The 21,914-nt window shown below is 34.5% G+C and overlaps 1 protein-coding gene across 3 annotated transcripts in view; it reads right to left on the reverse strand.

The window, feature by feature from the left end:
- The window catches only part of Galnt1 (polypeptide N-acetylgalactosaminyltransferase 1), a 122,899-nt gene that overhangs the window by 61,340 nt on the left and 39,645 nt on the right, over nt 1–21,914 (reverse strand). For all 3 annotated transcript variants that reach the window (XM_078030182.1, XM_078030181.1, XM_078030183.1), the window contains exons 3-4: nt 15,737–15,980; nt 7,830–8,004 (exon numbers count right to left, since the gene is read on the reverse strand). In XM_078030182.1, the coding sequence (XP_077886308.1) occupies nt 7,830–8,004; nt 15,737–15,875 (314 nt within the window). In that variant the 5' untranslated portion in view covers nt 15,876–15,980. The remainder of the gene's footprint in view (nt 1–7,829; nt 8,005–15,736; nt 15,981–21,914) is intronic.

Consider the following 21,914-nt stretch of genomic DNA (forward strand, 5'->3'; position numbering starts at 1 on the left):
CTTCTATCTTATTGTCCACAGATGTTTCTAATCTAACATAGTGCAGATAGGTTTCTACACAGGTTTCTCTATAAAGGCTGCTCTTGTCATATCAGCTGCTTACCCTAATGTAAATGACTCTAACAAAGAGTGAAAGTCCAAAATGGATACCACAGTTTATTTAATAATTTAATTTTGAAAATTACATTTTGCTACTTGTATCCTGTATTATTGCTCAAACAGACCAAACCTAATACAATGTGAAAAGAGACTTCACAGAGGTGAGATTGTTATTATCTAGAGGCAGAGATTGTTGAAGACTATCTTAAGAGGGGACAGATGAATATATAAACTGAGACTGTTGGGAATTGTTGAAGGTAGGCTGTGAACACATGAAGATTCATTATTTACTATCTCTATTTTATTTTTATACACATTTGAAATGTTTCATAATAAAAAATGTAAAATTTGTTTAAAAAGTGGGGGGATGCCAGTATAAAAAGGTAATTTTATGGTAGTAAAGAGTCCCTCTGAGATCTCATGGCTGGTCAAAAGGATTGCATATAGCAGCTGCACTTTTGTCAAGTCTGAGGAAGCCTCATCAAGCCTAAAATCTGTTGTGCAAGCATGTGTTTCACACCATTTATGTTTTAAATATAATGAAACTATTCACTATCAAAAATTAGTGACTTAGGGGCTGGGGATGTGGCTCAAGCGGTAGCGCGCTCGCCTGGCATGAGTGTGGCCCGGGTTCAATCCTCAGCACCACATACAAAGATGTTGTGTCCACTGAAAACTAAAAAATTAAATGAATATTAAAATTCACTCTCTCTTTCTCTCTCTCTCTCTCAAAAAAAAAAAATTAGTGACTTATAATGCTACTTACTGATAAGATTAAGAACCACATAAAGGAGGCTTTCAAGATGGCAGAATAGAAATCACTCTCCTGGCTGCTCCATGGTATGAAACCAAAAAAGCAGACAGGCAGCTTCTCAGCAAGTAAGGTATTGGAAAACTTCAGAGACACTGTAAGTCCACAGGGTAGAAACTCTGCTGCCTCAGATCCACACTGTTAAATAGGCAGACATACAAACAACATGAAAAAGTAAGGAAACAAATTGCCCCAAGCAAACCAAGATATTTCCAATAACAGAATGAATTGACACCACAGTGGAATAAATGTCAGAGGAAGAGTTTAGAATATACAAAGCTAAACTGACTTGCAAGGTAAAGGACAGTTTAGGGAGTAAAATCAGAGAGAAAAACAGGGAGTGAAAGATCACTTTAATAAAAAGAGATTCTAGGAGGAAAAAAGAAAGCAGAAATCCTTGAAATGAATGAACCAATAAACCAAATTAAAAATTCAATTGAAAGCATCACCAACAAACTAGATCACTTGGAAGATAGTTTCATGCAAAAAAGACAATATACATAATCTTTTTTTTCATGGGGGGTGGGGTGGGTACTGGGATTTGAATTCAGGACAACTTGGCCACTGAACCACAACCCCAGCCCTATTTTGTATTTTATTTAAAGACAGGGTCTCACTGAGTTGCTTAGTGCCTCAATATCGCTGAGACTGGCTTTGAACTCTCAATTCTCCTACCTCCGAGTCACAGAGATTATAGGCGTGTTCCATCACACCTGGCCCAAAAGATACAGTTTTAAAAACAAAGTTGACCATGGAGAAAAGATGTAACAACACCATGAAGAGAACTTCCAAGAAATATGGGATAACCTGAAAAGACCAAATTTAAGATTTACTGAGATAGATGAAGGCTCAGAGATACAAATGAAAGAAATATACAATCTTTTCAATGAAAAAATAATCAGAATTTCCCAAAACATAAAGAATGAAATGAAAAATCAATTACAGGAGGCTTACTGAATCCTAATTATACAAAATTACAATAGACCCATACCAAAGGATATTATTATGAAAATGCCTAACATACAGAATAAGGGTAGAATTTTAAAGGCTGCTAAAAAAAAAACAACTGGTATTGTTTAGAGGGAAACCAATCCAGATTTAAGCTGATCTCTCAATTCAGACCTTCAAAGCTAAGAGGTCCTGGAAAAATATATACCAAGCTATGAAAGAAAATGGATGCCAGCCAAGAATACTATAACCAGCAAAATTAAGCTTCAGAATTGATGATGAAACAAAAAACTTTCATGATTAAAAAAAAAGTTATAAGAATTCACAACTAGAAAGCCTGCATTACAAAACATACTCAAGATATTTCATGAAGAAGAAATGAAAAATAAAAACGAAAACAAGCAAAGGGAGGAATTACACTACAAGAACAGTGAATCAATGGTAAAACAAATTAAAAACCAGAAATAAATCCAAATGACGGAATAAAAATCATATCTTAATGACAAAACACTGAATGTAAATGGCCTAAACTCATCAATAAAAAGACAAAAGACTGGCAGACTGGAATAAAAACCAAGACCCAACAATATGCTGTCTCCAAGACACTCATCTCATAGGCAAAGACATCCACAGACTGAGATAAAAGGATGAGAAAAAACATATCATTCACATGGATCTCATAAACAAGCAAGGGTTTTTCTCCTCTTATCAGATTAAGTGGATTTCAAGCCAAAGTTAATCAAAAGGGAAAAAGGACATTTCATCCTGCTTAAGGGAATTATACATCAACAAGACATAACAACTGTAAATATTTATGCCCCAAATAATGGAGCATTTATTTACATCAAACAAACTATTCTCAATTTCAAGAATCAAACAGACCACAAAACAATAATATCAAGTGACTTTAACACACCTGTTTTACAATGGAATAGATCCTCCAAACAAAAACTAAATAAAGAAGCTATAGAACTAAAAAAATAAAATTAACTACTAAAATTCACACTGAAAAAGACAAGACACTACTAAAATACAGACAATAATCAGAACCTATTTTGAAAATTTATACTGTAATAAAAGAAAATCTTGAGGATATCAACAAATTTCTAGAGATGTATGACCTACTCAAATTGAATCAGGAGGTCATAGAAAATTTAAACAGATCCATTTCAAGAAATGAAATTGAAGACACCATCAAAAGTCCACCAAGGAAGAAGACCCCAGGACCAGATGGATTCTTAGCTGAATTCTACCAGACATTCAAAGAAGAACCAACATCAATCCTCCTCAATCTATTCTGTGAAAGCGAAAAGAGGGAACCATTCCAAAATCAATCTATGAAGCTAGCGTCACCGTGATTCCAAAACCAGACAGACACACAAAGGAAATAAAATCTCAGACCAATATCTCTGATGAACACAGATACAAAATTTCTTAATAAAATACTGGCAAATCACATACAAAAAAATATATAAAAAGGTAGTGTACTATAATCAAGTGGGGTTCATCCTAGGGATGGCAAGGATGATTCAACAAATAAAAATCAATAAATGTAATGCATCACATTAATAGACTTAAAGTCAAGAATCACATGATTATCTCAATAGATACATAAAAAGCATCTGACAAAATACAACACCTCTTCATGTTAAAAACACTAGAAACATGAAGGACAGTAGGAAAACATACCTCAATATTGTAAAAGCTCTATTTGCTAAGCCCAAAGCCAATATCATTCTAAATGAAGAAAAATTGAAAGCATTCCTTCTAAAAACTGGAACAAGACAGGGATGCACTCATTCACCACTTCTATTCAACAGAGTCCTGGAAACTGGCCAGAGCAATTAGAGAGAAGAAAGAAATTAAAGGAATACAAATAGGAAAAGATGAACTCAAAATATCCCTATTTGCTGATGACATGATTCTATATTTAGAAGACCCAAAAAAAACTCCACAGGAAACTTCTAGAACTCATGAATGAATTCAACAAATCAGCAGGATATAAAATTAACATCCACAAATCAACTGTGTTCCTATATATCAGTGATGAATCAACTGAAAGAGAAATTTAAAAACAATCTTATTCAAAATATCCTCAAAGAAAATAAAATCTTTGTGAATCAATCTAACAAAAGAGGTGAAAAGAACTCCACAATGAAAACTATAGAACACTAAAGAAAGAAATTGAAGAAGACCTTAGAAGATGGAAAGATCTCCCATGTCCTTGGATAGGCAGAATTAATATTGTCAAAATGGCCATACTATCAAAAGTGCTATAAAGATTTAAAGCAATTCCTATTAAAAATCCCAATGACATTCTTCATAGAAATAGAAAAAGTAGTCATGAAATTCATTTGGAAAACTAAGAGGCTCAGAATACCCAAAGCAATCCTTAACTAGAAAAGTAAAGCAGGAGGCATCATAATACCAGACCTTAAACTATACTACAGAGAAACAGTAACAAAAACGGCATCATATTGGCACCACAACAAACATGTAGACCAATGGTACAGAATAGAAGATACAAAGACAAATCCATATAAATACAGTTAGCTCAATCTAGACAAAGGTGCCAAAAACATACATTGGAAAAAAAATAGTCAATTCAACAAATGGTGCTGGGAAAAATGTAAATCTACATGTAGAAAATGAAATTAAACTTCTCTCTCTCACCCTGCACAAAAATCAACTCAAAGTGGATCAAAGACTTAGGCACTAGAGCAGAGATGATATGCCTAAAAGAAGAAAAAGTAGGCCCAAATCTTTATCGGGTCGGCTTAGGACCTGACTTCCTTAACAAGACTCCTAAAGCACAAGAAGTAAAATTAAGAATCAAATAATGGGATGGATTCAAATTAAAAAGTTTCTTCTCAGTAAAGGAAACAATCTATAACGTGAAGAGAGATCTTACAGAATGGAACAAAATCTTTACCATATGCACCTCAGACAGATCACTAAGAGCACTTCAGGATATATAAAGAATTCAAAAAATTTAACACTAAAAAAAAAAAAAACAAATAACCCAGTCAATAAATGGTCTAAAGAACTGAACAGATACTTCATACAAGAAGAAATACAATCGATCAACAAACATATGAAAAAATATTCATCATCTCTGGCAATTAGGAAAATGAAAATCAAACTAAGATTTCATCTTACTCCAGTGAGAATGGAAATGATCAAGAATACAAGCAACAAATAATAAGTATTGACGAGGATGTGGGGGGAAAAGGTACTCTCATACATTGCTGGTGGGACTACAAATTGATGCAACTTCTTTGGAAAGCAGTATGGAGATTCTTCAGAAAACCTAGAATGGAACCACTATTTAACTCAGCTATCCCACTCCTCTGTTAATTCCCAAAGGATTTAAAATCAGCATTCTACAGTGACACCACCACATCAATGTTTACAGCAGCTCAATTCACAATAGCTAAATTATGGAACCAACCTAGATGTCCTTTAACAGATGAATGAATAGAGGAAATGTGATATATATACACAATGGAATATAATTCAACTTTAAAGAAAAATGAAATTATGGCATTTGCATGTAAATGGATGGAACCAGAGAACATCATGCTAAGTGAAATAAGCCAATTCCAAAAAAATCAAAGGCCAAATGTTTTCTCTGATAAGTGGATGCTGATCCATAGGTGGGGGGAGAATGAAAGAACTTCGGATTGTGCAGAGGGGCATGAGGAGAAGGGTGGGATTGTGAGGATGGGAAGGACGGTAGAATGAGACAGACATTATTACCCTATATATATATGTATGATTACTACTGGTATGACTGACTCTGTACCATGTACACAGCCAGAGGAATGAGAAGTTGTGCTCTATTACTATACAATGTGTCAAAATGCATTCTACTGTCATGTATAACTAATTAGAACAAATTTTTAAAAAAATAGAAGGGAGACCAGTACAAAAGAAGAAGGGGATCAGGGAAGGGAGAGGAGAGAAAAGGGGGTACTCAGTAATGAAACTGATCAAATTATACTGTTTTATTGTGTGTACATATGAATATATAGTAACAAATCCCAGTGTTATGTATAATTATAATGTGCCAATAAAAAGGAAAAAAAAAGAATGATATTACAGCATTTGCTGGTAAATGGATAGAACTGGAGAACATTATGCTAACTGAAATAAGCCAAACTCAGAAAATCAAGGGTGGAATATTTTCTCTCATACATGGAAGCTAGAGTAAAATAAGGGGAAAAGGCAGGAAGTGAGGGTAGGGGAGCCAAATACCATAAAGATATAGGAAAGATCAGTGCAGTAGAAGGACAGTTAGAGGGAGAAGGGAGTGATGAGGCAGGGGAGAAAATGCTTAATGAATTTAACGAAATCACATTATGTGCACATATAAACATACCATAGGGAATTCATTCCATCTTTATAAGTAGAAAATACCAAATCAAAAATAAACAAGTAAATGTGTGAAAGGAAGATCAGTAGAGTAGAAGAAGGAGAACAGGGAGAGGGAAGGAGAAGGGAAGTGAACAAGGACTGAAATGGAGTACAAAGAGTCCACAATTACATGATTTTGTCAAAAAGAACCCAATTATTGCATATAAGTATAATGCTCTAATAAATTTTTTTTTCTTCTTCCTGAATAGTCTTTACTTGCTCCAAGTTGCTTTTCAGTTTGTTTTGAACTTTACTTTTCATGTTTGAGGATTTCCTATGATGTCTGGTATTCCATGGTTATCTGTTTGTTATTAAGAATGGAGGACCAAAAAACTGATTACAAATAGAATTTATCAGCTTTGAGCTTTGGAAAATCCACAATGTCTTAGTAGGGTGTTTTTTTCCCTCCAACATGACTAGTCTAAATCTGCTAAAAAAGATTCTCCAATTTTTGGGGGACTGGAAATCCTGGCTACATTAATGAAAGCCATACAGAGCAAGGGAGCTTGGGATCTCAATAGCCAGAATGTAGGTGATCACTTAATCCCTTTGTCTTTTGCACAGTTCCCTTGCTTTTAACAGAGTCTATTATCATCTAGTCTAAATATCGTGTATTATCTTCTTCACAAGAAACAAGTAGACCTCTTATATTACTGATAGGAATGGAAATTGATGAAACATTTTGGAAAAATGTTTGGCAGTACATGCTAAAGCTCTATAAATTTCTAGCCTATTCTCCCTTCCACAAAAGAAATGAAAGTTTAAACCGTCCAAAAGGAATGCACAAAAATGTCACAATTACTTTATTTACAATAGTCAAAATGTGGAAAGAACACAAATATCTATCAATGTATTTTAAAAACATGGTATCATATAACAACTACTATACTACAGTGGTGGGGAGAAAAAAGTCAGACATATGCAACAATATGAGTCTCAAAGACATGAAGGAACATACATACACACCTACCTACTATGTGAATCTATTTATAAAAATTAAAAACAAAGACATGTGTATTTATAAAAAATTAAATAAATATATTTATATAAATTAAATATATTTATAAAAAATTAAAAACAAAAACTATGTGTAGAGAGGTCACAACAATGGTTGCCTCTGGGGATGGAAGCAAGGACTGAAAAAGAAAATAAGGGAAATTTAAGGAGTGATGAAGATGTTCTGTCTTGGTCTAGATGATGGTTACACAGTTACATACATACATAAAAAAATCCGATAAGCTGTAGCCTTAAGTTATACACAACTTGAATCTTTTTATAAAAAAAATACATGAATATTTTGGTAATAACAAAGTTTAAAATCTCCTATTAATCCATTAAGATAAATGATTATTTTCCAATAACTGGAATAATCATTAGATCAGCAATATCATGAGGTATTCTTTTATTATCATTTAAATATGCTTTAATTTCATTAAGTAGTAACTTAATAAATGTAACATTCACTTTAAGAACAACCAGCACTAAAGTGCAATTTACTGGGAATTCAGAACATATTTTTCATTCAAATACTAATGGGCCCACACTAGGTACTTACCCTTCTAATCTAACATCTGGTAAAGATCTGTTGAGTGCAATCATCTCGCTTGCCATTAAATTGAACTGATTGATTTTAAACATCTCTTTCATCTTTTCTTGATCCTCTTTAGGAATGACAACTGGTTTCCCCATTTCTCCAGGACCTTCATGAGGTTTCTGTGCTGGCTCTAGAACTAATAAGGAGGAAAAACTTAAATTAATTTCATAGCAATTAATTTATGTTTCTGTTTAATAACATTTGAATTGAAATTGTGCCCTCAAAAACTAGAGCCATTTCTGAGCCCAAAATCTCCCACTCTGTTAATACTCTAAGGGGTTGGGTTGTCCTCTACTTCCATGCTGGGATGACCTGACTCAAGACGTACTCATTTTGTCCTATTCATCTGAATTGCTGCATAGTTTCGCATTCCAATCTCAAATATTTTTGCCACATTAAGTTTCCCAAAGCACAGCCTTCATGTTTTTTCTCATGGTCTCCTAAAGTCCAACCTCTTTAATAAAGAATTAAATTCAACTTTCCAAACCTATTATCCATTTGGTGCTCCTCCACAACCCCTCAGTATTCCTTCCTTCAGTTCAATACTGACTCACTACTTTCCTTCAAATGTGCTTCATGTTCTCTTGCTTCTATGCCTTTGTTCAAACAGGTCCTCTCCCTTGACATCCCCTTCCCACTCCTATCTCTGCAATATAAATCCACATTTATCATGCCAGGCCCAACAGCTTTTTTAATCTTTCTATGAAAGTCATTTACGACTCTTGATTATCACACCAATTTCATCTGGAACTCTTACTTCTCTAATCAACTGCTAACTCCAACTATAATGATTACTAAACCTGTTTTGCAACACCCCCCACTATGTCACATTTCTTTTTTCGACCGGGATTTGAGTCTTCCTGTATCTTCTATGGAGTTTAGTGTGGTGCCTTATAACAGCTTTGTTAACTATATGCTGAATTAATATGTTAAGTAAAAATGCTACTCAAAATAAGTTAAGATGAAAATCCTACACTTGATAATGATAAGCACTATAATGAAGTTTATGCAAGGTGGAGCATCAGGAACAATAATTCTAACCAAAAGCAGTGTTATAGCATTATATGTACATGTGTGTGTAATACAAAGTAAGCAATATGCCCGATTAGCACTTAAAAAACATTACTCCTTGTTTTATCCTTTTGAGATGTTAATAAATGTTCCAAGAAAAATAGGTTCTGAGATACTGAACTTTGAAAATATTGTGTTATATTTCTCACGTAAAAGGGACAGACAATGTGATAAGGCCATAAATAGAAAAAAATATATATCCTGCATGTTACTTGTTTATTTTTAAAGCTGAAATTTTTATTTTCCTTTAGTGTTTTTTTATGTTTGTGGTGTGTGTGTGGGGGGGGTGGATACTGGAGATTGAACCTAGGGGTGCACTGAATAATATCCTCATCCCTTTTTATCTTTTGAGACAAAGTCTCACAAAGTTGCTGAGGCTGGCCTTGAACTTGTTATCCTCCTGCAGGGATCCTTTCCTCACAGGGTTTATAGGAGTACGCCAAAATGTTGGGCCCTTCTACTGTATTTTTTAGGCATTCTCAAAATATCTACCAATTAGATATGATTTTTTTTTTTAAGTAGCATTAAGGGAATAGAAGAGCCATCTTTTCCATTCAGGCTTCATCTGCCCAATAACAGCACTAGTTGGTAAAGCTGTTCTGTAGGATGACTGCTGCAGATGGTGGTACAAAGCAAACTATCAGAAATGCAGAGTACGAATTTATTCAGTGTGTTTTCAACAAGTTTCTCAGAATATAAAAATCCATTTCATAGAACTCTTAATAAAAAATGATGTACAATAATTTCTCCTGTTCTTAGAACAAACTGGTTTTAGGAAAAACATTAAAATATTAAGAAATAATTTTTTAAATTATAGGAAACACAAGTAATACAGTTTTGAAAACAAATTCTGTCAACTATCTACCAAGCAAATAAGCTCTTTAAATATAGGGTTGGCAGAATTTTTTAAAAATTCTCAACAAGTATAATAAAAACAAAATGTGTAATGTCTTTTTTCTTTTTTTAACTTTCAAAATCATTAATCATAAAACTCTTTTTTTTTAAAGAGAGAGTGAGAGAGGAGAGAGAGAGAGAGAGAGAGAGAGAGAGAGAGAGAGAGAGAGAGAGAGAGAGAATTTTTTAATATTTATTTTTTAGTTCTTGGCGGACACAACATCATTGTTGGTATGTGGTGCTGAGGATCGAACCCGGGCCGCACGCATGCCAGGCGAGCGCGCTACTGCTTGAGCCACATCCCCAGCCCTAATCATAAAACGCTTAAAGATCATGTCTACTTACTTACCTCTGGAAATAAAGAGCAATCAACAGATTATGGGATTGGAATGTACAGGGATCAACAGGAAGAAGTAGAGGTGACAATGATCTTTTATGGATGGCACACATAAAGAAAAGGTGGGAGACATCTAGTGGCCCTGATTATAAATATTCTTCTCTTACCTTCATTTGATTTTGGTATATGGTTAAAAGAGAAATATTTTCATGCTGTTCAATTTAAAAATTATGAGTATTAAGTTACACATTCATCTTCTATAATGTGTTTTTGCTAAGAGTTAATAAAGATCCTGAATCTGATCAAACCTCTGGACTGTCTACCAATTCAAAAAAATATGGGAGAAGAATAACATAATAAACAACATTAAAAGGGATACAAATCCTGGCTGTGGGAAACTGGAAAAAAAGGAACAATACAATTTTTTCTTTTTCATCAACAAAAAAGGGAGGTTGGGGGACAATGAGAAAGAAGTATCTGTGCCATAAGACTAGCCATAAACTGACAACTCTTGAAGTTGATATAAGTTCAATTTTCTGTTCTCTCTTTTGTTTGTTTCAAATTTCAATGGTGACGGGCATGAAGAAGAACTCAATAAATTAAAGAAATTATCTTAAGCACTATATAGTATAAGTGTGATTGTTTATAGCATAAGAAACTAGATATGATTAGAAATTTAAATCTTGCCTCATCATTGTTGACTTTGAGATCTTAAAGAATCAAGCCAAGAATGTATAACACATAGAATTCTTCTGTTGCAATATTTTATAAGTTTAATAACCTGGTACTTATTATATTTAAGTTCTAGTATAAGGGCTACATCTAATTTATTGGTACACATGAGATATCAGAGCCACATTCAAAATTACCATTAATCACAAGTTGTATAACTTCCAGCAGCTCAGGAGCCTAAGGCAGGAGGATCTCAAGTTCCAAGCCAGCCTCAGCAAAAGCAAGGTGCCAAGCAACTCAGTGAGACCCTGTGTCTAAAAAAAATACAAAATAGGGCTAGGGATGTGGCTCAGTAGTCAAGTGCCCCGTCGAGTGCCCCTGAGTTCAATCCTCAGTACACCCCCCAATCCAAAAAAGTTGTATGACTACTGTGTGACTTACAGAATCATTTATAATACTCTAAAGAAGAAATGGTAATGGTAATATCCTAAAGAATTACATGAACTATTAATTTTCCTTGGCAAAGCGCCCTGGATAAAATGTATGCAGCTATGAATATATTTAAATATTAGTGCTAGAAAGCAACCAACAAAAAAGATGGTTTTAACTTTTCTTGTACTCACCTACCTTTCTTGTAAATTAAAAGGGTATTTAGGGGCTGAGGGTATACTTCAGAGCTGGAGTGCATGCTTAGCAAGCATCAGGGTTTAGGTTCAAGCCTCAGAACCAAAACACACATACACAAAAGAATTTAGGACAATTTTTGTTTGAAATTAATTCAAATGGGGCTTAGCTATCATTTCAACGACTGAAAAACTTTCTTGGCATAAAATTTTATATGTAGATAAATTCTAAGAATCAAATCAACTTTGAAAAAGGAGTGACAAAGGTGTCTGTGGAGGTTTGGATAAGTGTCTCCCAAAGATCTGTGCATTAAAATGCTTGGTCCCTAATTTGTGACACTATTGGACTGTGGTAGAACCTTTAAGAGTTGGGGCCTGGTTCAAAGTCTTCTTTCTGGTCATATGGAGACATGTTCTTTATGGGGATGTTGGCACCCTATGCGTCCCACTCTTCTCTTTTTGCTTCCCTGCCACAATGAGGCAAGTAGCTTACTCTGTCATGAGCTCCCATCATGACATACTATCTTGCCAGTAGCCCAAAAGCAACAGGTAATTTATCTCAGGTATTTTGGTCACAGTGAAGAAAACCTAACATAGTGTGATTCCTAAGTATTATGTGAGGACAAAAATACTTTTAGTAAATACTTCTGATAAGCGTCAATTACATTACAATTAGAGACATGTCATGTTTTAATAAACTTAATTACCAAGAAAACTACTGATTCACTCTGAAAGCCTGAACATAAAACATACACAAGCTACAGGACATACTTTGAGTGTACTTTAGTCAATCCTTCAAATTTCTAATCTGTGGTTTTTTCATGGAAATGGAATAAAGATGTCGAAGTTACAACTCCTTTTGTGGGAGGAGGTTATTAATAAAAAGTTAAAAAAAAACCTGTCTTCCAAACTATTTTTTGTCTTATTAAAAATTATCATCTTTATTGTCTTTATGTAATATATTTCATCTATCCCAAAACCTTTTGTCCACATTTTAACGTCTCTGAAATTGGAATGTGGCTTACAATAATTGGAAGATATTTGTTTTCACAGTGGCATATAAAATGGATATCCTATAAACAAAGGTATACGACGTACTGAAATTTAGTATATTATCTGATTCTTTTAAACTTAAAATATCATCTATAAATAAATTCACTTCTAACACTCTGCTACTTCAATATCCTTGCCAATTTCAACCTTTGTTCCAATCTCATGTACAATTTATAAAACTCTAAATGATTTTTAAATAATTCTAATAGAGTTTCTGAAAGCTTTTAATGATAATATTTTTACAAAATCTTTTAATCATTGGAAATTCTTTCTGTAAACTGTGCCCTCAATGTTTCCTAATATTTGACAACTAGAATAACTCTAACAAAAGAGCCTGAAAATTAAACCATCAATATTTCAATGATCTGGATATCAAGAAGAGTGGTAAGCCTGAAGGATCAATTCCTACTTAAAACTGAACCTGTAAAAATAATGAACACTATATAACATCCAAATTCATAAACTGAAAGAATGAGCAAATCCTGGAAAGTAGAATTCCTAGGCTATAACCCACACTAACCTTGATATTTCAAAGAAGCCCCATCTAGCACTCTAGCATCAGAAGAATTTTCCTACTTTTAGACAGTCTAGAACATAAAACCCACATACAAAACTGTGAAAGAACTACTCAGGAAAACAAAACAAACTATGGAATCACTGAAGAATAGCCCTCTTAAAGGAAGTGGAACCCAAATAATAAATTACTCGCCTCTGACAGAACTACAGACTGTACAACCACTGTACTAAAACTTTACTTCAGGGCAGAGTTTTCAACTGTACTCTTTCCCCTAATCATTTCTCTTCCTTTTGCTTCAACCTCTTAAGACTGTTTTTATAGTATGATATCAGCTGCTCCAAAGCCTTGTAAGAAACATCACCACACAAGGCCTACTGTCAGTCCTTGCCTTCTGCCTTAAAGCTCAGCCCTCTTTTCTTATTCTTCCACTGCTGACTTCCTTCTCAGTCCATCCCAGTGAACACCAAACACCCCACATCATTACCAAGCCTCTTCATTTTGCCCCATCTACTAGTCTAATTCAAATCCAGCTCTCCTCCAGGTTCCACTAACTTCAAAATCTTTTCTGGGATAATCATTCATTTGCCTTCTTTCCAGCTCCACACTGTTATTTCCAACCATTTCGCCCTTATTTTGTACTTTTGTACAAAACCTACTCCTTTTCTTTAAGGTTCATGCCACTAGTGGTTTTAAACTGTTACTTTACCTTAGGATGCTCCTTAAGAATAATAATCCTTTTCTTATGGTTCTGATACCACACTATCTCATAATTTGATCTTTCAAGTATTCCCTTTTTTCTCTATATTTAAAACCTCTCTTCTCAACTAATATAAATAATATATACATACATACATAGAAAACCAACTTTGGCTCCACTCCTTTCTTCTGACTTTTGTTTTACCACCTCCCTTTCATACCAAGACTTCCTAGAGAACAAGTTACACATCTCTACTACTTCACTGGTACATCAAATCCACTGGTCTCCACACTTAACAGTCTGAAATGCCAGGATCACTAGAAACTCCATTACTAAACATATCAGAAACACTTCATCTTCATCTTAGGTAATTGCACAAATGTCGTGCCAGAGTCACATCAAAGCTGCTCGTCCTCTGGGAGTTCAACTTCTTACCAACTTGTCTAACCAAGGAGGAGACCTAAGAGTCACCTTAAACTTTTCTTTCTCTTATTCCCAATATTCAATGCTTCCCAAGTTACATAAATTCCACTATTTAAACACTTCTCATATATATGCATTTCCTCTCTACCTTCAGTATAATTTTAGTGTAAACCAGGGTACATTTCCAAATTTTCACCTTAGTCTTCAAATGGTATTTGCTACCTGTCAAATTCTCTTCTAGTTCAATAGCCAATAGACCACCATAGTGTTCTTCTAAAAGTACAGATTTGATCTGGAGTTAAGGTGACTTAACACCCTTGTTTAAAAATTCTTCAAGAGCATGTCATTGCCTAAAGCACAAAGTTCAAAATGTTCATTATGCCATAAGGATTCTCTGACAATCATGAAGTTGTTCCCTCCCCAAGATTCATCCCATGCATCCTCCAACCCATCAACTCTCTATTTCTTATCTTGCACATGCTTCTTTTCTTGGTTTAGTCATAAAGTAAATATTATACAAATAAGCTGACTTTGAATGAAACTGTATTTTATTCAAATTTATGTAGAAAGTAAAAATTAAAAAAGGTAATGGTTAGCCTAGGTATTACTAGCATCCTGTACTAGCAACAGAATCTAACTGAAGGCAAATTTCCCAAGAAGAAATAAAAAGGTAGTTACCAATACAAATGAATAATTTTTAGATTATAAATGTTGAGCGACCAAGTGCCATTTCTCTTATAAAAGTGTAAAAAATTCAAATGTGGCTATATACTCTAAGAAAACCTATGACAAAAGAACTATTATTTACATAATATTCCTTAAATAGTGGAAGTATTATATAGCCATACATCTATAACTAATCATAGACAGTTCAGAGCCTTGAACAGTTAAACTAATAACTCTTTACAGTACAGTTATTTTCATTATGGCTAAAGAAGAAAAGAAAAAAAAGGCAACATGTTTGTTGATATGAATGCAAGGAGTTTAAAATCGAATTTTCCAAGTATTCTCTGCCAAAATATCAGTACCACCTACCTTGGCCCTTCATGTTTTCTTTTCTCCCCCTATATCATTGCAATGAACTCAATGTAGCCCCTATTCTATCCTGATCCTAAGCCCTCCCTAAAAGCTCTAAAGAGAACTATCTGTAGCATTAACAAAAAGAACTCTCCAGATCTCATGTATCTATAAAACTTCTTCCCCACCGAAATAAGATGGCAGGGCAGGAGACATATTTCTTGATACCTAATGGTATTATTTTAATGCTCCAGCAAGCATATGGCATTAGACAAATCTTGTATAAAATTTTGATAGTCCAACTACTAGATTCCCTACATTATTTGCTAACATAATTTGTAGAAATTTAACTACATTTAATATTGAATATAAAAACAAAATTGAGTGATTTAATAATGATAATTTAATATTAGAAGAACCTATTAAAGAATTGTTAGAAATATGATCACCACATATATAGGAAGCTAGGAATTATACCTAAAATACTTAACTTTTATATTATTCAAGTTAGTAAAAACTAGTGATATGTTTATCAAAATAGTTGTATTATAAAATGTTACTCACCATCCCCAGCAGGAAGTCCTCTTTCCTTTTTCTCATCACATTTGTTGCATTCACTGAAGTAAAGCAGCAAGAACATATCCAACAGTACCCAAATTAAGGAGGTGGCTAGGACCACCTTGCAATATGCAAATTTTCTCATGGCACTTTAAGTCAAATGCAAAATTTTAAAATATATATATATATAAATATACAAAGATCATGAAAATTATTCCAATCCAGTTTCATCAGAAATCACATTCACACCCTGTAAAGAAAAAAAGGAAAAACAGTGACTTAAAAAATTTGAAACCTAGAAAATAAATTGTCTAATATATTAAGATATGAATTAATTTCATTAATAATGTGCAATTTCATGATTATACAAATAACTCTTACGAAGCAGTATTCAATAGAAAAATGGATAAAGGATTTAAACAGGCACTTTCCAGAAGAAAAAGATACAACCATGAAGAAATGTGCTCAATTCCCTATAATTAGGCATATGAATTAAGACAATAGAAAGTTTGCTATTTCACATCCATCAAACACATGGGTCTCAACTCCCTTTCTATACAACTGCTACATTTATTGCTAAGGCAAAAACCAAGCTCTTAATTGCCTTGGGTTTTGGTTTGTTTGGGGTTTTTTTGTTTTGTTTTTTCTTGGTACTGGAGATTGAACCCAGGACCATGTGTATGCAAGGAAAGCACTCTACCAACTGAGCTATATCCCCAGCCCCTTGCCTTGGGAAGTTAAGCAATAAGTGACCCCTGCCTATTTCAAATATCCACATTCAGTTCCTAGATCCAAAGATCTCCCTGTAGCCTGTACTGCCGCAGGTACTTGGGATAATTCTTGTCCTTCTTCCCTGCTGAATCCTATCCTAAAAACTCTACAATCACCAATCACTTAGGAAATAGAAAACATCATAAAAAAGAAAAGGGTATCATACAATCTGAGATGGAGCCTTCACTCTTGACTTCCCTGATTTTTAGTTTCTATTTCCCACTATCCCACTTCCCATTCTTCTGTTGTAACAGTATGAGAAAGTACTTGGAGTAACTGTAACCAAATTTGGAAAGTAACTTAGGATAGTTTGACTAAAAATTTTTCTGGCACATAAAAAGTTCATCTTGCCATGGGAGGTAGAGCATGATGTAACAACCAGCGACTCAAGTAGCTAAGACAGGAGGATGACAAGTTCATGTCTACATTGGCAGTAAATGAGCAAGATCCTCTCTCAAAATAAAAAAAATGAAAAGGACTGGGGATATAGTTCAGTAGTAGAGCACCCCTGGGATCAATTCCCAGTACCAAAAAAGAAATCCAAAAAACCAAACTCATCTTGGTGAGCTACGATGAAGTCTGAGACTTCATAGAGGAAAGGAATGTTACTGTGTAATGGACAACAAAGTTCAAAGACCTATCACTGCAGATCAGGAGAGAGATAAGCAAAGCGCATTCCATACTGTAAACTGAGGAATTATATGCTATGCATGCACGCCCCATACAGAGAGCCACAGAAGCAGATGTTCTGAAGCACTGCACTGACAGGATGTAGTCTCTTCTTACAAGGGCAACTTTATGTAACATGTTCCATGGTAGCCAGCAGAGATAGATAAACCTAAACAATTCAGATAAAGTGAGTTTATTTATAAAATAGATATAGTAGCTCTTCACAAGATTGCTAGTCAACAACCTGAAAATCACCTAAAAAAAAAAAAAAAAAAATATATATATATATATATATATATATATATATATGGAATATTTTAAGCACAAAATATTCCTTTTTCTGTTCATCTCTCTGGAGTTTCTGATTTCTTGCTTATATTCTTCCTTTAATCAGATCAGCATTCTCTGGCTGCAAAGTGAGAACAAAGATGCTACTGCCATACTTCTGCCTTAAAATCATGCTAAATCAATTTAACACTTGATATTGTGTCACATGCAGTGAGCTGCCACCAATGACTATGATAATGGGTAAAGGGATTATAGGGCACAATGTCATGAGACAACAGTTCTCTCCACAGAAGCAGATGTATGAATTTATATTCTGAGCTATTTCACATGAAAGGCTACACCTCTTGTGGTCACTAGCAAAGCATTTGATTACTCATGAAATGGATTTCAAATATGGTTTCATGGTCTCTAAAATATAATGATTTTTTAAACCGATATATAGTCAGTTCAGCTTTACAGAGAAGATCTCAAGAGAAAGGAAAAACATGTCTACACAAAAAAACTGTTTTCACATTATTTAAAATATCCCATCCCCTGTATCCAAAACCTTACAACATTTTAATCATAATCAAAATCTGGAAACAATCCAAATATCCATCACATGATGAATAAATAAACAAATTGTAGTCCAGATTGAGCATCCCTTATACAAAGTGCTTGGGATCAGACTGTTTCAGATTTTGGAGTTTTTCAGATTTTTGCAATTTGTACAGACTTTACTAGCTGAACATCTCTAACTCAAAATCCAAAATGCTCCCAAAACCCAAACTTTTAAACTTTAAAAAAAAATTTTAAATATATATTTTTTTAGTTGTAGGTGAACACAATATCTTTATTTTATTTATTTGTTTTTATGTAGTGCTGAGGATCAAATCCAGCACCTCGCACGTGCTAGGCAAGCGCTCTACCGCGGAGCCACAACCCCAGCCCCAAAACTTTAAAAAATTTTTTAAAGTGTCACACTGCCACTAAAAACATTTCAGATTTTAGAACATTTTGGATTTCAGATTAGAGATATGCAAGCTGAATATCTATAAAATGAAACGCTACTTAACAATCCAGCAATAAGTCAGAGGGACAAGCTTATCTGAGAGACTATGTGTACAGTCCAATAAAGTTTACTGGCTCAATATTTCCATTTAGAGCATGCAGTATCTGATATCTTGAATTTTCTAAAGTAATAAACTGATTTAAATTCTAGCAATATCTTAAAAGTTGATAGTTTCTTCTATTTATAAAGTAAATATGTTCAAGACAAAGACCCTGGCAAACATAGAAAACTAAAAGATACAAAACTACCTGTAAATTTACATTTCAATTAACTCAATGAGTTAAGTGTCCTTTCAGTCATTCAGAACAGACAGTATACAATGTCATATTTAAAAGCAACTTTGTAATATCTATTTTGACTCAAATGCTTTAATAGCTTCAATGGCCTCATTATGGGGAGGGGGAGAAGATGGGTATAACTACAAAGTGGTAGCATGAAAGACCTTCATCATAGTCACACTGCATTTTTGGTTTTTTAATAAACAATGTGTTTAACAGATACCCCTCTTCCCACCACAACCACTGAGAAATGTGTCTTTTTGTTGTTGTTGTGTTGTTTTGTTTTGTTTTGGGGGAGAATACTAGAGATTGAAACTAGGGGGCACTTAACCACCAAGTCACATCCCCGGCCCTTTTTTCTTTTTTGGAAATTTTGAGATAGGGTCTCGCTAAATTGCTTAAAGCCTCATTAAGTTGCTGAGGCTGGCTTTGAAATTGCAATCCTTCTGCCTCAGCCTCTTGAGTTGCTGGGACTACAGGTGTGTGCCATACACTTGGCTTGAATACTGTGTCTTAAGAAACGTATGTCTTAATCCTCACTTCAAAATAGCCATGATATCCACAAAGCTATGTAAAAATGGCACACGTACTGCTTTAAACTTAAAGAGCAAACACATAACAGACAAAAATAAAAGAGGCTTCCTGGCTCAAGATTCTGGCCCTTACTTATCCCCTTTCCCATTCCCTCCTCTAAGCACTGATACACACTCTTTGGTAGTGAAAAATGTTTACAAATGAAAAATTCTTAAACTTGCTGTTTTTCTAACATTGTATTCAGAGATTCATCCGTATACTGAACATAGGTGTAGTTAATTCATTTTCACTATGAACAGTATTCTTTCAAAGTTTAGCATACCACGGTTTCTTTACTCTTAAAGAACATTTAAGTTCTTTCTAGATTCATTATTATTGGGGAGACAGGGGTGCTAGGAATTGAACTCTGGAGCATTTGGCCACTGAGTCACACCCAGCCCTATTTTTTATTTAGAGACAGGATCTCACTGAGTTGTTTAGCACCTCACTGTTACTGAGGCTGGCTTTGAACTCGCAATCCTCCTGCCTCAGTCTCCCGAGCCACTGGGATTACAGGCATGTGCCACTGTGCCCAGCTAAATTCATTATTATAAGTATGCTATGTAACTATACCAGATCATGTTCCCTGGTACACATGTACAGAAGTATTTATGTAAGGCAGAGGTTTCCCAACTTTTATGGCAAAGAGCCAGATGATAAAAATTATAGGTTTGGGGGGCCATGGTGGTGCATGCCTGTAATCCAGCAATTTGGGAAGCTGAGACAGGAGGATCAAACGTTTGAGGCCAGTAGCAAGGCCCTAAGCAATTTAGTGAGACCATGTCTCTAAATAAAAAATAAAAAGGGCCTGGGATATGGTTAAGTACCCCTGGATTCAACCCCTGGTACGAAAACAAATTTTTTTTTAGGTTTTGTGTTTTGTGGCTTTATGGGTCATTCTCTGTTGCAACCATTGAACTCTGGCATAAATTTATGCTGCCATAAATGAATGTGGCAATAGCCAACAGTTTATTTATAGGCACTGAAATCCAAATTTCATAGTTTTCAATGACAAATTATATATAAAATATTATTTCTATTTTTAAGGATTTAAAAATGTTAAAATCTATTCTTAATTCATGAGTCATCATAATGACCCCTGACCTAGAATATATACCTGGGGATGTTAGGTCAGAAGGTATGTGTTTTTCAATATAATTACATATCATCAATTTATTTTCCCAGGTGGTCGAAACAAACTACCCACGAACTCTGGAAGATGTGTTCAATCCTTGGCCAGGCTTACTGTTGTCAGACTTTTATTTTTTACAATCCTCCATGAGTGTATAGTTGGTATAGTAATGTAGTTCATCTCTGACATTACTGGTCATTCCATTTCTTCTCTGATGTGCCTACTGAAGTCTGGTTTACTATTCTATTAGATGAGTTGTTTTGTCTTAGTTTGTGAAAATCTTAATACAATGCCGCATGAGTTACATATCCTGAAAGAATCTTTTCCCAGTTTATAAAGAAACACCAACCCAGGAAACCTGACAGGAAAAGATACATTCAGATAAAGAAATTTTCAAACAGGTTTTATCAGTAGGCAGTATAAGGTAAGATTTCAAGTAAGTTTTTTTCTACAGCTGTTTTGTTTCTGTCATTCCTTTACCTAAAATCTTTTCATGGCTTCCCACTGTCCTTTAATTAATGTTTCCCACTGTCCTGTTTTTCCTAAAGAACATTAATACTGCAGGGCCCATACTTGAGTGGGTCTTCACTAAACAAATTCCATCCATTGTCAAACAGGTTGGGGAAATGTTGCCCAGGTGAGGTAGTGCACACCTGAAATCACAATGGCTCAAGGGGCTGAAGCAAGAGGATCATGAGTTCAAGCCAGCCTCAGTAAAAGCAAGGCACTGAGCAACTCAGTGAGACCCTGTCCCTAAATAAAATACAAAAAAATAGGCCTGGGGATATGGCTCAGTATTTGAGTCCCCCTAAATTCAATCCTTGGTACCCCCAAAAAATAAGTTGGGGAAATGTTATATACTATATTCACCCTAGAAGGTGCTAAGCAACTCAGTGAGACAATCTCTAAATAAAATACAAAAATAGGGCTGGGGATGTGGTTTAGTGGTCGGGTGCCCGAGTTCAAACCCAGTACCAAAACACACACACACACACACCAAAAAAAAAAGAAGAAGGAGAAGGAGAAGGAGAAGGAGAAGGAGAAGGAGAAGAAGAAGGAGAAGAAGAAGAAGAAGAAGAAGAAGAAGAAGAAGAAGAAGAAGAAGAAGAAGAAGAAGAAGAAGAAGAAGAAGAAAAAAAAAAAAAAAAAGAAAGGAAACTTATTTAAGTTTTTAAATTTATAACTTCTCACTTTCAAGCATGGAACTTTCCCCATGTAAACTGTCTTTATTGAATAACATGAAATAGAGTTCAAATAGCAATGGAATAGTAAAACCTTGTTCAAAAACCTGAAATTAGGCAATTTTTAAAATTATGCATTGTTTGCTTTTGTGAAACTGGTATTTCTGTGAATCTGCAAATTCTATTTTTAAAAAAAGGATCCCAGTATATTTAAAAGCCAACATATATTAACTATTTGAAA

Source organism: Ictidomys tridecemlineatus, chromosome 13, assembly GCF_052094955.1.
Source record: "Ictidomys tridecemlineatus isolate mIctTri1 chromosome 13, mIctTri1.hap1, whole genome shotgun sequence".
NCBI classification, from domain to species: domain Eukaryota; kingdom Metazoa; phylum Chordata; class Mammalia; order Rodentia; family Sciuridae; genus Ictidomys; species Ictidomys tridecemlineatus.